Source organism: Chelon labrosus (assembly GCF_963514085.1).
Source record: "Chelon labrosus genome assembly, chromosome: 13".
Classification (NCBI taxonomy): Eukaryota; Metazoa; Chordata; class Actinopteri; order Mugiliformes; family Mugilidae; genus Chelon; species Chelon labrosus.
Window position 1 is genome coordinate 12,691,005 of NC_140346.1, and position 19,376 is coordinate 12,710,380.

Below are 19,376 nucleotides of genomic sequence, written 5' to 3' on the forward strand. Positions count from 1 at the left end.
TTACGGTGATTAGTCTTTTTCTTTTATGGGTCGCCGGTTCATTCCGCTTCCCACTCCAGAGCACTGCCCTGGGTTGGATCAGTCCACTCAAGGAAGATTAAAAGGGGGAAGGGATGCGGGATTGCTCAATGAAAGCGTTTGCAGACGGCTTGCGCTGGTCTTGCTGCAGGCTTACGTTACCTCTTGGTGGGGGCATATATGGTGGGAACATTCGCAGGCTGGTCATACCCATATTGACCCAGATGTTGGACTGGGGAGAGCGCGTTGCCGGCTGCTGGCGGAGGAAGAGAAGGTGGCGGGGGAACAGCTCCAGCTCTCCTTGCCCCGTCTTGCTCTCTAGGATCACCTGCAGGGGTGGAAGGGAGATTTTTAGAAAAAAACAACTTATGTTGAGGTGAATGAAATAAAAGGCTGCACTGATTCATCTAAAAACACTCAAATAGATGGAAAATAGTGCCAGACATGGGATTTTCCTCACATAAATAAATGAAACAAACAGATATGCAACGTTCTCGTGGTTACAAATCATGCTGCATTTGGATGTACAGTTATTATCTGTTTTATCTCTAAATTTATAGATTATCTACTTGAACTGCTATGTTGAATATGTATGTTCCACATTGCCTCATCATGCATTAAAGTAACATTGAGGTTCATTAGCTGTAGAGTGGGTGTGCTCCATTTACTCACTGGTCGCGGCAGGCTGAGGTTGGCACCGTACCAGTGGTAGAGTGCCCTCCACACCGGCTCTGGCACCGTCTCAAAGTCTCTACCAGGCACCAGCTGCAAGGAGCGCTTCAGCCTGCCACCCTCCATGGTTAACGTAGGGGCCTGCAGGGGCACAGCACAGACATCAGCATTTAAATAGGTGCACAAAAGACACTGCTCTGTCTTTCTGAATTACACATAATAGACGGAGACATTATCCTAATGCTATAGACAAGCTGGCAGGCTGCTATTATTACAGCAAACTGTAGAGATAAGACAAAAGGAAAACGGAAGCGCCATCTGGTCCCTCTGCCAGCTGAGGAGGAGTGACTCCTAAACAGGAATCTCAGATCATGTCTTCTCTTAAACTGAAAAAGAAGCTGGTAAAAAAGGGTATTATTTTATTTGTAATGCGCCATTTTGCTTTATATGTCTGGATTTAGCGTCAAAGGCCCGGATCACATCTGTCTTTTGAATGCACGGATCTGTGTGACATGCCTTTTGAGCTCTGTGAACAGACGCGCCTGGCTCAGAAAGCAAATGAGGAGGGAGTTTATTAATACGGGAGGCTTCTCAGGATGAATGCCTCTCTCTTCTCAAATGTCAAACATATGCCACAGCAAAGCTGCGATCATGATGTGAGATGCATGCTTCATGATCATCAACCCCGGCACTGTGTATGTGTAGCCTGATGCGAAAAATATATTTTGGTCACAAATACCTTCGTATACTGCTCAGGACATTAATCCTTTCTTTGATGCACGTTCCTCTCAAATCATATTACTTTTCTGCATTGCTAAAGCCACATTTGGGAATTATTCTCATTTGGTTTCTGTCTGACAAGGAGATGGGAAGCGTGTTAAGTATAAAGCTAGCGTTTGGACATGGTCTGCCATAATGAGCAGGGTCAGGGGGAGAAAGCTAGCCTGGCTCAGCTCTCATCTTCTTATTCATTTTTTCTGAATATTACAATTTCCTCACAGCCCGGAGGTTGGGCATCCCTGCTTTAAACGATGGTAAGATACTTTTAAAATAATACATGAATATGATTTGTGTCATCTTGAAATTTGAAACCATGTAACTTAATGAAGTTTGAATTAATTGCTGGCTCACTAGGTTCAACAGACAGTCTAGCAGCTACCACAGCCGAGCAGCAACTGACACACACAAAGCAGTTCTTGCCTTCATGGGGTCGGTGTTGACCAGGGGCTGGTTGTCGATGGCTCCGGGTCTTTGTGCTGCCAGCTGGGATGGGAGGTGGCCGTTGGCTCCAGAAAAACACTGATTGTTGTTGTCTGACACATTGTGCTGACGGGCAAAACAGCTCTCTGTGGCTGATGGAGCTACCTGGGGGCTCAGGGCTGCAGGGACAGAGGGAGAGAAAGGGTGAGAGTTAGCAAACAGGAGCACGGAGTTGGAAACATCATATGGAATCAACATGTTAAATGTACTCTACCGAATTTAGCTACAATTCTGACATAAATCCAAAAACCTAATTCTAATTGTGAATGGGTGTCTTGCTGATGTACACTTTTTCCTTTCTTAATACAAATACAAGCTAGTTATAGGCCAAGGAAGTACTATCACAAATGCTCAAATAAAAAACAGTATTCAAATGAGTTGCCGGTTGCTATTAAGTTGCTGCTATCCTATTTCGATTTCTAAATACAGCATCATGTTCACCTCGTGTCATGATCAGTGTGCCGAGTTTCACTTGGGAAGACTTATATTACTTTTCCTTTCTTTATATTTGTAAGTGAAGTCACGTAATTATACTGTATACTGGCCGTCTGCTGCAAACAATAAGGTCTTAAGCTCCGATTTAAATGAGACCTTGTTCAGAGTACAGTGCACAAGCCTCTTCCAGATAACCTGAGGGGACTGGATGCTACAAAAATAAACCAGAGAAGCATTTGGGGATGAAATCATTTGGGCTTTATGAACAAGTAGAGGGCTCTTAAAATCCTGCTGCACAGGAAGCCAGTGCAGCATATTGGTGTAATATGCTCCACTTTCTTGGCGTAAGGGAGCTGCACTTGTCGGATTCATTACCTGAAGATGTAAAACAATTTTAATAGTCTAGCCATCTAAAAATAAACCCGCATGGTACTGTATCTTGTTTAGACAGAAATTCTTTCATTCTTCAAATGTTTGTCAGGACGTTGTAGGCAGATTTTTGTCTTCATATGGCTGTTGAAATTGAGGTCGGAGGTTTTTAACCAGTGTTGAGCTATTTGGAGCAACAAGCACAACGTTTGGTGTTGCCAATGCCATTTAGTTTCAACTTAAAAGCGTACCGAAAGCGCTGCAGGAAGTGCAAGATTTCACTGGAAGTGACATAATACTGTGTGAAAGAATGACCGAGCTGATGTGACTGGAACCGATTACTGAGAGAAAAAAATAGTGTTTCTCTAACACAAAGTAAATCTGAGTAGGAGGACGGTGGCATGAGTCCACAAATTTCATATTTCAAATGATTAGAAAACTAAATGCGGCCAAAATGTTTCCAAAATCAGATCAAGATAAAAAATGTGTTTCACTGTTTAATGAACACTAAACACATTTTAAAATATCTACAGTAACTAAGTGAACAATTACAAAGATAATGTGGGAGAGGTAGCTGTTGGCCGTACTTGTGCATCTGTCATGATTAATGTGCAGACAAAGATACTGGTGCCTCTATTTTTAGTGCTTCCATTTCCCTATGTGTAACAGAATACCTACTTAGCCAGAGTTATTTTGTACTAGACAGAGTTCTTGGAAAGAAACCTGCATGCCATAAATCTAAATCCATACCAACTCTGCTTCCTGCTCTTGTATACTTGAGGAAATCAACATATCATCTGATAAGAGTCAGTTATATTTTAGATTTGATACACCATTCACTGCTATTAGGAAGTTTGATGACTGACTGGTTTCTGTTGCCTCTGAGGCGCTGGACACGGCATCAGGCGACCTCTCCTCAGTGGGGCTGACAGGGCCGAAGGTTCCCAGTCCTCCAAGTCTGTCAGGCAGGACAGGCTCTACAGTTGCTGTGGCCATTGGACTCCTGAGCGAGCTCAGGATGGACGGTTGCTCCACCACGATGCCCTTATGCTCCTGGACAGGATGACAACAGCAAGAACGGCTCCGTCACTGTTTACACTGATAGCTGAGATTAATGGTGTCTGCTTTTAATGGCACTCACTGCTTCTGTGTCAATATGTAGCTCTGAATAAACTCATGATAAACTGAGTCAAAACTGGGGTGAATGAACTCTATCAGCTAGAGAAATCAAGGTTTCTTCGAGAGACACATTAATTTTAACAACACAAGTGGATACCACTACTAAATCTGTGTGTGTGTGTGATTTGTGGGAATTGTGATTCCTCGTGGATTTATGCAAAATGATGTGACACATTTATCCAAGAATGACCTGAACATGGTCTAGCAATACATGTTTGTATTTGTTATGACTAGCAGTTTAACTGCCATCACCAAACATCCAATTGAGTTGTGACGTTTCTCCGGCTTCCAGGCTAGTGGTGCAGCCTTTTACTAAGGCATTTTATATAATTTCCTTTTTTGTCAAATTGTCACCTTTCTGTATCCGTATCAACACATTTGACGTTTGTTAACTTTACTTACATATTTAACATAGTCCTTCCACTGCTGCCACCACAGCATGGAGATGAGGAACCAGTTCTGGCCTTGCTGCAGCCCATGTCTGCTCTCCCTCTCCAACCATCCCCTGCACACACAGACAGAAAGAAAAACTCTAATTCAAAGAGAGACACCAGGTCTACCAGCACATGCGATATACTAAATAATGAACTGATGGATAAAGAGAACAGGTACATACCTGATGATCTGTCCCTCTTCCTCAGGAGTAGCAGGCCTGAGCCCCAGGACTATGTGGCAGACCTGAAACCAAGACAAATACACAGAACACATGGAAAATGATCATGAGTAAATACTTCATTTAAATCTCAAAACATGCTCAAGTCGTACGACTACAGCATGTAGGTGTACTAACCTGGAAGAGCAGGTTTAGGAACTCATTGGCCAAAGCGCTCTTCACACTCCAGATCTGGTAGTCCTCGAGTGTCAGGTGACCCAGCTGGTGAGGAGCCAAACAACAAAAAGGTCAGCAGACTCGTATGCGCTATGCCCAAAATAAACATTGTTTTGAGATCTTAGAAAGAATAGAAGGAACTATATTCATCTGCTAATGGTCCCTGTGTTTGAAAATAACCTTGTGGTAAGACAAGAAGGCTTGCTGTAGGTGTACAGGGCAGCTCCTGGTGATAACAGTCTTGGGAAAAGATGAAGCTAGAGCGGAGTTTGGTGTGTTTAAGATTCAACGTTATAATCTGAAAGCTACAGTAGTTCACTGCAAAGTCTGTGGGCACTTTAGAATCTCCTCTACCAAGTAACACCATCAGAAATGAATTCCACATCCGCAGCAACACCCAGCCAGAGACAAAACGAAATATGCTCAGCTCCGAGAAGAACAAAGAATCCTGTCAGATAGCCTGAGCCCCACTGAGCCCTGATTTTAACATCTTGGATTCAGTTAGGAATCCAAGATGCAAACTGTTTCTTACACCAAATGCTTCCTTAATTGTAATATTTGTCTGGTTGTTTATTATCAGAAACTACTTAAGTTTTGCAGAGTACTGTAAATCAGTGACAACAATCACAAAGAGTTGCTTCTCACCTTGGTCGTGTCGTGCATCTTCAGGATGTTCTCTACTATGTCTGACACGCTACTTTGCAGCTCCTGTAAGGACAACACAAAATATAAGAATGAAGAAGCAAACACAAATCACATTTCAATCCTCGCTCTGTAGTATTTTCATCTCATACCACTACATTTCAATAAATCCCATGGATCCAAACCATAAGTACTATACTAATACTAAACCAGCTACGCATCTTAATGTGTTGTAACATGCTGTATCTGAGGGTTAGGTGGTGGAATATGATACTTAGGATATTTGATACTGAGGACAAACTTAAAACTCTGGAGAGCTGGGTGCTTGGTCAACAAAACCTATAATGAACAGCTAGAATTAGCGTGTGTGTGTCTTTACTTACTGGGAGTGTATCTGTGCGATTGTCCTTCCACACCTCAAGCAAGGCCACCACCATTTCATGGAGCTCATCTCGAGACAGAACCCCATCACGGTCCACATCAAACACTTTAAAGCAAACTGGCGGGGAAAGAGAGCGTAATAAAATTATGAAGCAGAATTTCCACATGTAGGCGTGTAGATAACACCTACAAAGAAGAACGTATTATGACAAAACCACTTGTTATGATGTGAAGCCTCTGGGTTTTATTTGTCTGTAAAGATTTAAAACCATGGCGTGGCTTACATTTCTGCCTTTCAGCGACGGGCCCCCTGCAGCAAGCAGACAGTCCACAGGAGATCTCTTTGAAGTCGATGTGATTGTCCCGATTTTCATCAAAGGCGTGAAACAAGCCTGGAAAGCAGGATCAAAATCAAAGATGTTTGTAAAAAAAATCCATTCCTTAAAGAGGATTTTATTCACTAACTTGGGCATAAATGATGAAATAAGTTTTGTGTCTATATCTACAATACCTAAACTCTGCCTTAATCCATATGTGCCTCTGTGTAATAGGCGGTCTAGACTTCCGTGTTAAGTTGACGCAGAAGCTACAGCGACAGCGCAGACCCCTACGCAGACAGTACGCAGACCCTAGTGCCATAACTGACGTGCACCTCCCCAGAAATGTACCTACGCACTGCGACGGTGCAGAGCGCAAAACCTGTGATTGGTCCGCTGGTTGTTGCATGTTTCTGCTTTAGTATTTCCTGCTGCTTCTCCATCTCTGCAATTTTCGAATTGATTCTTTTGGATCAATAAAGATGGAACACATCGAGGAAAGGTTAACTCAGGAGGTTCGGAGATACAAACATTTGTATGACTCGTGCGCTCGGCGAAGTTTCAGTGAAGGTTTCAGTCGCCATTGTTGAACATGAAGCAGGAAGTGGATTTAACCCGACTGGCATAAAAGGTGAGCCAGACTCACAAGTGCACAAGTAAAAATGGCTCGCCCCGGCGCAGGCTGCATGTGTAAGTTACGGTGTCTAGGTCCCGCAGTACTCTAAAAGAGCCTTATTGCTCTAATAGATAATGTCTTACCTTCACTCAGTGAGGCATGGATAGGAGGGGAGACCAGTGGGACGAAGGTTTCCAAGTCGAAGCGTCCGGTTCTGGACTGGGCTTTCAGTAGCCAATAACGCTTCTCCAAGTCTATAATGTCAGACTCCTCCACTACAGGAAAAGAAGATAGAGACAGATAGTCAGATGTTTGTCATAATTTACATATGTACCGCAAGCTAACGAGGCATAATTCTCTGTTGTTATTATCAGTTGTTGTTCTGTACATTCAAAGCACTTTTACTGCAGATCAGAGGTTAACAACCCTGTTCTTTTATTCACTGGCATCCTAGACAATAACTTCTAAAGGGCATTTGCAATTACAACACACACAACCAAGGGGTTAACAATACAACACAAAGCAAAAAGTGTGTACACTTGAAAAGTCACTTTTAGGTTCAGGTATACACAGTGCAATGTCAGAGGTTTGAAATATCAACATACAGGTGAGTTCAAGTAGCAAGATCGATTGCTTTGTAAACTCTATGGGCATTTTGAATAAACACATACAAGATAGTTACCAGGTGGGTCGAAGCAAACTGAGTAGGAAAGCACTATGTAATAACCTGTGCAGACAGTGCTTATATGTTGGGTATTACAAGGTATGAAAAGCAATGAACTGATTTCAGATTATTATTCTGATAACTTGATTTTAGCTTTTAGCTAAGGTCAGCTGCGGCTATCCCAGCTTTCTGAATGACTTCTCTGTGCAACTTTAGCTATGCAATCAGTCATCTCTCTGTGTTAAGAGAGCAGTAAGCGTGCCAGTGAGTACTACGGCACACAGATTACCAAATAAGAGTGCAGTAGCTGCAACTTCGTGGACAAATGCAAATACAGCATTCAGATTTTTTTTAACTCAGCAAGTCAGAAACTTGTAACTCAGTTTTGATGAAGTGCGTTTTAAAATCTCAGTTTTTCTTTGTAGTGTAGTTCTTTAGAACTGAAACACTGCACGACACATAAAAATGGAGAAAATTATTATCTACAAGGTGTAATGAATAATGTATAATGCGCTTAAGTGCAGAGGCGCACAAAAACACGCGAGCATCGCGGCCTGTGTTCATCAAAGAACGTGGCTGGTGACTGGTGGGTGGAGAGTTGCCCTGGCAGTGTAGGAGTATGAAGAACAACAGTGACGCCAAGCCCAAACCGAGATACGCTCCTCATCACATAAAAGCTGCTGGGAGAAAGTACCTCCCGTGGCTCTCAACAGAGCACCCCGACCAGAGTGTTGCGAAAAGCGTGGAAGGTGTCGAACGCGATAACCAAACAGCTTGGTCATTATTCTACTCTCAGACACCACAGTCAAGTCATTTCTACCAGCTTGTTTAGCCTTATGCCACTGAATAACTGAGTTAACTGTGTCTATGCCCTATATCATGTTACACGTTCATATCTGCTGCTCAGTGTTTTGGACTAAATGTGTTCTCTATTTCAAATTTTTACCAGTTATTTTTCATTTTCTGAGCAAAATGGCAATTTCTGCTAGAGAATCACAATTCTTTGTCTCATGACTTTAGCTCAATGTCGGAGTTGTTGTCATAATGCTGAATGGATTTGGAGTTGATCATAGTCAGAGGGCTCCCTGAAGGACAGAGGCAGATCTGAACTTGAGCTTTTAGATGAATGTGCGTGAGAAAAACTGTAACAGCAACGGATGGATGCAAGCAATCATTTCTGAGAGTGCTCAAAATAAACCCCAAACAGCCATCTTCAAAAGTAAACGGCACAGGACTGCCCCCATACCAGAAGTCAAACCGTTACTAAAGGTAAAATCATTTTCACAGAGGATGAACACATTTGGATTGGACTGTCATTTAGACTTTTAGACTTCAAACTTGCTCTCCTGGTGATATAAGAAATACTGATGAATGTGAAAGAATATAAAAACCCTTATCAGAAGTGGCTGTACTAAAGGTTTGGCCAGATACAATAAAATTACATTTTACAATGCCAACTTTCAGTACTTACAAGACGTGTGACATAGATTCATTTTGGTGGGTAATAAAAACCAAGCCTGATTTATTTCTTTGTAATGACTGGCATTTGTAGTATAACATTTAGTGTTCTTTTAAGTTCATGGTATTTTTTGTGTATTCCTAAAGTTTAATAGCCATACAAATAATCTATAAAATCATAGAGCATTTAATTTAATGTCATAAAAAAGATTCAGCATCCATAATGGAAACAATGTTAAACACAGTAGTTAAATAATGCACCAAACTAACTAAGTAAATGGTTTATACTGTGGTACTTAGAACACTTACAGTATAAGTGGTGACCTAGTGAGAAGTCCAGAGAGTAAACATGAAAGAGGTCATGATACCACAAATAACCCAAAGGAGAGGTTATATAACGGCCACTGGAGAGTATGGTACTGTATTTGACTCTTCTTGTCATGAAGTGATACGGATCAGACCAATATAGCATATGAAGCCCTGCCTGGGACAATAAACCAGCCGTCCTCTTTCAACATGCTAATCCACAGCTTAAGGTAATAGGATTTAGCAACTAGCCAGCTAGCCTTTGGCATAAAGCCAATACATATGACAGGTGTCAAAACACAAAAGCACAAATCAAATGGCAGTCAGTTCCTTGCAGAAACTGGACTGAAGTTTCCCAGTCTAGTTTTTAAAACAACCTTCCTGAAAGCTGTTTTTAGCGGCTACTGGTCAAGGGTTCTAGCCAAATGGGATGATGAAGGTTGTTGCTTCATCATCCCTGAAGCTGATCCCTGGAGAACAGACAGTCTGAGAGGGTTGGTCCTCTCTCCTCCATGTTCTGATTCCCTGTAGTCTAGAGGTGGACATCAGCACAGCTGACCTTGGCCTGAGTGGGAAGCACTTAGTTACCTTTTCTTTTTTTACTGCCACTGGCTCAGACGTTTTAACTTAAACAAACTAAAAGGGAGCAACGAGTATGGCATCAATGATTCAGAACGCAAAGGGGACTATATGGAGATGGCATGGAGAAAATAATACAAGACTGATAAATTATTGAAGGTTATGGGCTAAGGCAGGGAACGAGCACTAGAGACTCATGGCTACCTTTCTGGCTCAAAGCTGAACATAGCTAACTCAACAAAAACAAGGAAGGAACACTTAAAACAAACACAACCTCGTCTAGACACTGTGGTCCTTAACAACAAAGCTAAGGCTAAAAAGCTGAAGTATCTTTCCGTGAATGACACAGGACAGAAAAGACGGTAGCACCACTCTGAACATGTCAGTAATCAGTGCTGGGGGACAAAGAGCAAAACAGATACTAGTGTCCATCACGCTGAACATCTCTCATGACAGTGTGACTGCTAATCTATATAACTCATTGCCATGACTACGGATCCACTCCGTCACACTGCTTCTTCAAGCACCACTCAAGGTCACATCAGTCATTGCTTTTTGTATTTCCAATCTAGGTAATGAAGGCAGACTTCACAGTTGGAGCTTGGCTGTCTACTTCGTCAAACACTGATACTGCTGCTAAATGCATTAGCGGTAAATGAGCCGAAAGACTTGACGCCCTTAAGACTCAAAGCACAACATCCGGTTCTGCTTGCTGGTGAGCGATAGCTTTCGAAGTAAAAATCTGCTCATATAGATTTCTTGATAAACTACTACTACTGATATCATATGATCCTAGAGTGGATGTCAAGGCAGGAACTTCTCTCATGTTGTCAGCCATTCTACAACTAAACATTTAGCAATTGTTTGCTTGCAAATTACTCAAGGCAAATGTCCAAATCTCAACAGGACATCTAAGACAAGCCTTCTGTGCGTCACAGTTTTCAATAATAGGTTTCACAGAGGTCACCAAGTTGTTACCAAAGTGTCTTGAGGTTTTATAGCCAACATACAAGTTGGAAAGGCCTCAAACAAGCTGTTTCAAAACTAGTAGTTCGACAACAGACCATGACAAACTGTCGCAAAGTCTGCTAAGGCACTGACCACAAATTCTTTTATAAATTTACTGCTTCTCTATGTACTGTAGGTGTCCCGCAGGCCTGATACCAACCTAGAGGTGCGACTCTCTCCGAGTGGCAGCAGAGATACCATACCATTATCCAGGGAACATCCTTAGAGAGGTGTTGCCACAGCCAGCATATACCATAGTAAACTCCCTGCAAAAACCGCTCACAGAAGCTACGCCATCCTGTCCAGAAGGCTGTTATTCCCAAGGTTTTCTACTCCGCAAATATTGCGATATCGTCGGAAGCTAGCATGTTAGCGGAGCATTCACTGTGTTAAGCTCTGCCATGAGTCAAGCTTTACGTTCGTGTTCTGGAAACAGTCATGGACCAGGGCTGTGTCACTCTCTCCCTCTCTAATACACACACACCAAGTTAAGAGGATAAGGTGAAAGCAGGCAGATTAAAGGCAGTGTCCAGGTTTGTTGGACAAGACAGGTTCTTTCCAGCTTTCTGACCTTAGTGGCAAAATAAAGCCTGGCTAATTACTTGGCCTGCAACAGGCAAACAAACACTGAAATTTTTATTTTGTTTTACATTTACTATCTTTAAAACATTTCTACAACAAATGCTCTTGTGAAGATGTGAACACAACGTCGTTTAATGACTTTCCATGTAATTTTGTTATACAATCTTGTATTAGATAATAGTACTTAAACTGAATCTTGAATCTTTTTTTGATGTACAAAAGTTTAAAAAAGAAAGTACAGGACACTTTATATATGTGGTTGGTTTATAATGCAGCTGGGCTTTTGGATGTTTCGGTTTTGGAGGAAAATAAGAAATTCAGACAGGTCACTTCAAAATATCTGCCAGAAAACTGAGGACCAATTTGATTAAAAGCCTTCTCTTCACAAAATTTACAACCTGTATTTCTCACTGTGTAGAACTCATAATATTACAAGAGACTCATATTATGAGACTGAGACTGGGTGGCACCAAAAGCTAAGTTGCCAACCGGTCACCTTGAATGAGTCTGACTGATGGTTGAGAATATTTGATAGCTGTATCGTGCCAGTCTAGAGGTTGGACTGGTGTATCGCCATTTGCTTTTGTTTGATACAGTTCAACAAAAATGTGGTTTTAGTTAGTTTATTTAGTCAGTGTTGGCTTTAATTATGTGATCTGTGACATGGATATATTCTGATTAGCACCAAGAAGAAGAAGAAGAAGAAACATTCACTTTTCATGAGCTTTTCATTTTTGTCCATTTACCTGAACATTTCATTAACGCATACAGTGACGTGTTTATTTTAAAAATCAATAACTTGACAGAACTGAGTGTCTGAGGCTACACAGATTGGGTTGCACAGATATTATATTTAGCAGAGATAATGTAATAAGCCAGGTTGCCATTATTGAACAGTGACTATAAAACAGGCACACAGAAAACCCAGCGAAATGTTGCAGATAAAACCTGTGTATTGTTTTCATTGTTCTGCAGTACATTTTCAGTATCAATGTACTGTAATGTGGAAGAGTAATGAGCTGGAAAAAATGACTTCAGAACAACAGTTTGTGCAGCACAGTCAAAAAGCTGCACTTTGGTTCCATATTTTCCTGATTATCTGAACACAGTTTCCCCACTGCAGTGTTTTTATGGTGATTTTCTTCCCTGTTTGAAACTATTGAGACAGCAATTTATGTTACTTTTAAAGAGAGAGTTCTGCTGGCTAGCTCCTTGTATCTTCCCTTAACAAGGTTAACAGATAAAGCTGAATAAAAGCTGAACTGTAATAGAATTAATTGCCTTAACCTGAAACAAACTTAATTAACTATTGATCAAGGTCAATTAACAGCATCACGTGACTCTTGTTACTATTAAGCATTAACTGTTACATAAAGTCAACTATCGCATAGAAATACGAGGATAAGATGCTCGAATGTCAAACCATCGGCAGTCACGTTTACCAATGCCGTCTGCATGGTGCAGTGCTGAGAACGGCAGAGAGGAAATGGTTACAGAAAGCAGCAGTGGGAGGAGAAAGATGTGGTTTGTTGAAGGAGAAATGGAATAAAGAAAAACTCCACAGAAGCAAGAGAGCAAATGTTTCAGGGGGATATGTCGACCCCGTCAGTAACTTCCCAGGGTACTCCCCACCAATAAAAACAGCTCATGTAAAGTATAACGATAGTTCAGTGACTTCACCCAAGCCTTAACACACTACTGTGAGTCATTTCTTGTATATTCAAATAAAAGTACAGTCTTTGATGAAGGAAATATTTTGAATGTTCTCTGAATTCTCAAAGCAGACGGATCCGAGATTTTATCTGCAACAGCCTTACAGTGTACTGTATTAGGAACAGGCCTTTTATCTCCCAGTATTTATTGGTTTATTTTATCATATTTTAAGAACCAACATCCATGTCATCCATATCTAATTTGCTGCTGTAACACTACTTCCAATTAAACCCGAATTTTCTTGCAGTTGTTTTCTCATTAGAGGCTTTCCGCGCCTCAACCCTTTTCAGATCTGAGTACAAGTGGGTCGAAATAATTAGTAAACGAGAACAGTAACATGATATGACATATGTTGTTTGGATGGTAGTTATATTGACTTACCAGTAATTAGGAATTTATGTTGTAGTTAAACGTAATTAAATGAGCATCAACAGTATGCTTGTTGGGTGATTAACGTGCGAAAGTAAAAATGTGCAGATAAGGACATGCAATATATGCAAACACATTGACTCAGAGTTGATTTTTGTTGAGGACTTACAGTGAGTGACTCCAGCCAGGGTCTGGTAGAAGGTGGGCGTGTCGCTGTCATCCGTCAGCGTGACACACACTCCTCCAGATAGAAGCCATCTGGACAAAGTGAATGCCTCCTTGTTCTGCAGGAGCCAGTTCCTGAAGCGCTCATAGTTCACCTTGTCACCCTGCCGAAACACGGCAACAGAGAAAATGATTTCTTTGGCAACCAAACAGCTGAATCACTAGTCTGCATCTGTCTGCAACCTTGTGAGTTTCTGTCTAGAGCCTCATTCGCTTGGATGAAGATATTTAATGATGACAGTGCTGGTGCTGCAAGTGGCAGCTTAGAGAAGCACCGATGTGAGACTTCTGCTTCTTTAATACCTGTGGCAATACACTATATATATATATATTTTTTTTTTTACCTTCACCACAGGTATTAATCACATTTCAAAGGAGGCAGCTCATAAAAATAAGTGATAGGTGCTGGAGTAGCAATTGTAGAATTGAACCAAGGATGAAGAGCACGTAAATAAATGAAAGCACTCAAGGTAACACGCAGTTGACAGACAGCGTGTAAATGGTGACTCTGTGGATTAATACAACATAATGAGCACGACTGAACCTGTACAAATCTTGAATGTAAATCCTTCACTGATGGACTACACCTTAACAAAATAAAAATAATTAAAAAAAAATCACCGGTCCAGAGTCTGTACTGTCATTACTAACTGGGGAACCACTTTCTGAGTAGGCAGGAGTGGCTGGAGGCAGCAGACAGTGAAGCTATCAGTAGCTGTGACTCAAATAAAAACTGATGCTTGAACAACTTCTTAAGAATGTTCCAAAACTCTGCATACTAAATATCACTACACACATAATTTAATATAAGTACATGTATAATTATAGAAGATCATCTGACCCACAAACCACTGGCCTCCCACACAAGAGATACCAGTTAACAACAAACTAATTTGCGGGTAATAATTTAGGCTTGATGCTGAAGTCCTTTTGCAGAGAGCTTTATGCCATATTAAAAAAGATAAAGGCCAATTATGTGATAAATCAGGATGGATAAAAACAAAAAGAACAGAAAGTTAAGCCGGCAACATGATCTGCCAATCGAAGGTCAGTGTACATTTGAATGATAAGTTTGTCCCTGATGCTCATTTGCCAAGCTAATCAAACAGCTGACCTGATATTTCTCCGGACGGCAGTTAAAACCATAAACTGAGATAAGAAAGCCATTTATAAACAACTGTAAGCCTCTACAAAGAGTAAATGTATAAACTTGTGTATTAAGGAGTAGCACTGGTGGTATTTAAATAGCACTAGCAGACAGAGAGAACATATACATGTGATGAAACGGTTACCTTAGCCACGATAATATTGAGGTAGAGAATTACCTTAGCCAGGGGAGCTTGTAGACGTTACATAAATATACGTCCGCTGAACTATCATTAGTGTCTAAAATCCCTCTGATGCTAAACAGAGTAGGTAATGCATATTATTTTGCAGCTTTAGAGCAGCCTTCACTATAACCGGTACTCACAGTATATTTTCACTGCATCTCAAATATATACTTTGGTAAAATGATCCAAATTTCTCCCCAACTACCACTGTTCCCTGAAACCAAGCCAGCACCTGTGTCCTTGGAAAACCCTAAACATAATACTGACTAGATCAAGAAAATTGCCCCATAGCTCTTAAAATGTATTTTTTTTTCTTACCTGCTGATTTTTGTTATAATGACCAAGCTACAGTATTACGCTTTCATTAAACTGTAAAGTACAAATGCATTTTTAAATGATTTCAATGCTGTAAGAACCAAAATCAAAATCCTATTCACATGTAATGTACCGGGGTGTGGGCAAAACCCTCTGAAGTATACATTACAAAACCAAAGCTGTCTGTGTGGCTATATATAAAACGTCTCGGTGAGCAAATCCAGGTGGCACATGGCAAAAAAACTAGGAGAATACATCTCACACTACATATTAAATGTGATCCAACAGAGATTTCTACTTTTCTGGAGCGGATTACGACTCGAAAGATGCCTTTGTATTCTAATGAGCAGTGCAATAACTTGCTGCAAGCCAAACTCTGTATTATCTCTGTGGAGTTTGCTCTATGTGGGCAACAAGAAACAATAGCTGTTTTATGAACATGTGACAAACACCTCCGTAATGATGAAAACAAAACTCTATGATATGAGCCCAGGAGGGAGAATGTGGGTGACATGCAAGTCTCTCGTCTGTACTTCCTTCGGCATTATCACGAAGTCCACGAGTTAATAGAGAGACTCGTGGCTGTGAATGTCTATTTCTGTGTTTGCTGACCTCGCTGAAGCACTTCTTCAGGGAGGTTGGAACTTCTCCATCCAAGATCTGCAGGACAGCTTCTATATCCTCCCTGGCAGCATATCCACCCAGATCACTGGCGAACAGGCTGAAGAGGTCTGTAAGCACACATATACACACACACAAGCAGAGTTCAGCTTTATCACAGGAAGGCAGGCCTCTTAGCTACAATGTCAATAACATCCTGATGGATTCCAAATGCCAGCAACACATCAAACCCCAACTACCAGAATAAGACTGAGGAAGACGCAGAGAGGACGGGAGGAAGAATAAAGTGAGAAAGTGAATGTGGACAAGAAAAATAAAACCACCTAAATTGCAATACCAGTGAAGTTATATCTACCTTAAAATGTAGGACATGAGATCAACAGTACGCAGCCCTTCCACTGAGACATGTTACCTATAATAACTAAGTAAGAACAGTATGCGCAACTAGGGATCTGAAGTAAGCATTGTGTTTCTTTTGTACGAGGACAATGTGAGGTATAAGGAATAATAATAATAAAGAATACTTCAGTTTCGTGGAAGTGGGTTTGTATGAGGTACTTATTCACAGTTGTGAAAGTATTACGTAAAACGGATGGTGGTGAGCAGCACCCGCAGTTTGGAGAAGTGGAGAGAAGTAGCTGCATGGAAGCCAAGTAGGGATCAGCAGGGGACAGTGTCAGCAGCAAATATATTTTAGCAACGCAACAATTCCCGCCTTAAAATGAAGTCTAAGTGTATGCTGCGTCGATGCTGTACCTTGCTGCCAGGTGGCCTTTTCTGATAGGGAACTGAAGCCACTAAACTGATCGATCCTCTCTTCAGTGCCACCAGACTCCATTGACAAAAACAGTAATTTTACGCCGCAGGGCACAGCAGTTGCTGGTCTATCGCTGCCTATTGCGTGACTTTGGTGTGTTAACATGTTAAGTTTAAACCTGAATTATTTTGTTCAAGAACCAAAATTGCATGGTGGTACAGAGCGGTTCACACGTTGAGGTAAAATGGCAGTTTTTGTCAATGGAGCCTGGTGTCTTTAAAGAGAGTGATATAAAGGCTTTTCTCATTGGAAAAATACTGTCTGCCAGTAAGGTTAAGTTAAGGATAATACTCTAAATATAGCATACGCTCAAACTGATATAGATTTTTTTTTTTTTTTAGGGGCATTAAAAAAAGTAGCTGCTGTCTCCGTCCACAGCAGTTTTATTGTTTGGCTTCAGTACTAGTACACCTGTCTGCTTCTCCAAACTGGAGGTATGCCGACCACCATCTACTGTGACTGACAAACTGACTGAAGTACCTCATACAACCCCACTTCTAAGAAACCAAACTATCCCTTTAAGATTCTTGCTGTGTATGCTTCACTGTCAGGTTCTGGATCAACTTAGAGACGGCAAGCATTGTGAGTTTGCCGCAGGTATGACTGGTATCTGTGATTGGCGTCTCCTCCAAAGCAACAGCGGACACGGGCTCAAGGGTTTCATTTTATTTAACTAAATGAAAACAGCCTGATTTCACTATTAATGAACGCAACAGGAACATCTGATATGAATCTGACATTAAGGAAAAACAGCTATGAAACCAGATGCTCTCTGAGTTAAGGGGAAGCATGAAATTACCTTAACTCAACTATACCTAAATAACTTCCAGTTTCATACTGACATGTAACAAATTAAATCGTCATCTACTAAAAGTTTAAATTTTTGAGAAGACCCCACACAACATCAACACTGACTGCTTGTTAACTTATAAAGAGCAACTCACACTTGGCCTTCTCTTCATCGCGTCCTCTGGTCAGAAGCACCAGACCCACGATCAAATTGTTGAAGTGCAGCCCCTTTGACGAGCCGCCGAACGAAGTGTAGATCACCTACAAGATGCACAAAAAAGATCGAAAAGTGAAAAACATGGACAACTTCAAGTCAGTTCATTCACGCAGCTGACAACAGGGATCTCAAGTGATGTGTCATCTAAGTCAAATACGCATGTCAGGTGCACATGAGGACATCCAACTACTTTTCCCTTATTTTTGTCACTACTACTGCTCACGAGAAGGTGAAAGGTGATATTCCTCATTCACAGTTTCATGTAAAAATACAGAATGGAACAAATGTTCCTGTTACTGGCCTTAAATCATAGAGGAGGGAACTCCCTGCTCCAGTTGGTGTTGCACCATCTCACTAAATCATGATGTGATAAAAAAAAGCACTGACAAAAAAATAAAGTTGCATGTCCATTAAAGGGGGCGCTGCTGCCGTTTAGCATGGCTGCGCTCAAACAGCATGAAGAAAACATTTGCACGACTGGGGTTTGCCAACACGCGAAGCTCACTTATATGGTGTGACACTGTAGTCACTGAGGTCCTGAAGCGTGACTATGTCAGTGGGTTACAGCGGAGGAGCTTAGCATGCGGTTAAAAAAAAAAAAAAAAAAAGGAAGTCATAGTGTGTCATACCATGAGAACTTAATCCACTGCCATGCTTGACCCATTTGCTCCATCAGATCATCGACTGTGTTCAATTACTTACTTACCTCATTTAAACATGTGATTATAAAAATAATTAGAATCATGCACGCACTGATTGCGCCACATATACTTTATTAAAATGAACAACATGTTAGCAGACCCCAGTAATAAATCACTGTGGTAGACCGGATCATTAATTCTGACTATTTTGCCTGGCAAACAAAACCGCTCTGGTGGCTGTATTTCTTTACAAGCGCATTCATACCAATGTATCCAGTTGTACGGTTTGATTGAAAAAAAAATAATAAAAAAAAACAAAACAAAACAATGCAGAGTTTAATAAAATATCCATGTTCCAAGACAAAAGCAATCACACACGCAAAACCGGTTTTACAATTGGTAGTAAAATGAGACCAAAGGGGAACTCCACCAATAGTAAAGGCAAATGTCAGTGGTCATGGAAAGTACTAGTCAACCCATAAAAAAACAAGCAACATAAAATCTGTACCATGTCTTCAGTGTCTCTCTAGAGGACCTGAAAAAATAATCCTGGTGATGTCAAGCTACATGTCTATATCACAGGCTGGATGCATGGAGTTGGAAAATATGTGTAATTTGGGCCCAACGATGAGATGTCACTACATCGTGGGATGACGTGGGATCCACTGGTTTATGAAGCGCGGCTCAAACGAGACACCAAAACAATTAAGGTACTTTTTCCCCTATCACACACACTCGGTGCGTAAATAATTGCATTAGAAATAAAAATTAATCACATTCAAAGTTAAAAAAGAAAAGCTCTTGCATTTAAAAACAAATGCATGACAATATTTCACGGGAGGACAAATGTCTGACATACATGAGCGGTGACCACATATAAGATCATGTATGAATTTAAGGGAATCCCCCTGAGTCAACCAACTAAGTTGGGCATTGCAGTTTGTCTTTCCCCACGCCCACTGCTTTGGTGAAATTTCCAGTCATCGGCCACGCACTTTTGGGCTTCGTTTTAGAAGCCAATCT

General features: G+C 41.1%; 1 protein-coding gene across 2 annotated transcripts in view; it reads right to left on the reverse strand.

The window, feature by feature from the left end:
• Nucleotides 1-19,376, reverse strand: part of usp32 (ubiquitin specific peptidase 32) — a 53,731-nt gene that overhangs the window by 15,881 nt on the left and 18,474 nt on the right. The window contains exons 3-16 of one of the 2 annotated variants that reach the window (XM_084559019.1): nt 17,651-17,756; nt 15,881-15,999; nt 13,567-13,726; nt 6,862-6,993; nt 6,070-6,177; nt 5,788-5,903; nt 5,408-5,470; nt 4,724-4,807; nt 4,550-4,611; nt 4,336-4,438; nt 3,621-3,807; nt 1,891-2,069; nt 691-831; nt 229-346 (exon numbers count right to left, since the gene is read on the reverse strand). In XM_084559019.1, coding sequence (XP_084415145.1) covers nt 229-346; nt 691-831; nt 1,891-2,069; nt 3,621-3,807; nt 4,336-4,438; nt 4,550-4,611; nt 4,724-4,807; nt 5,408-5,470; nt 5,788-5,903; nt 6,070-6,177; nt 6,862-6,993; nt 13,567-13,726; nt 15,881-15,999; nt 17,651-17,756 — 1,678 coding nt within the window. Of the gene's footprint in view, nt 1-180; nt 347-690; nt 832-1,890; nt 2,070-3,620; nt 3,808-4,335; nt 4,439-4,549; nt 4,612-4,723; nt 4,808-5,407; nt 5,471-5,787; nt 5,904-6,069; nt 6,178-6,861; nt 6,994-13,566; nt 13,727-15,880; nt 16,000-17,650; nt 17,757-19,376 lie in introns of both variants that reach the window. The other variant, XM_084559018.1, reaches the window with a different exon arrangement.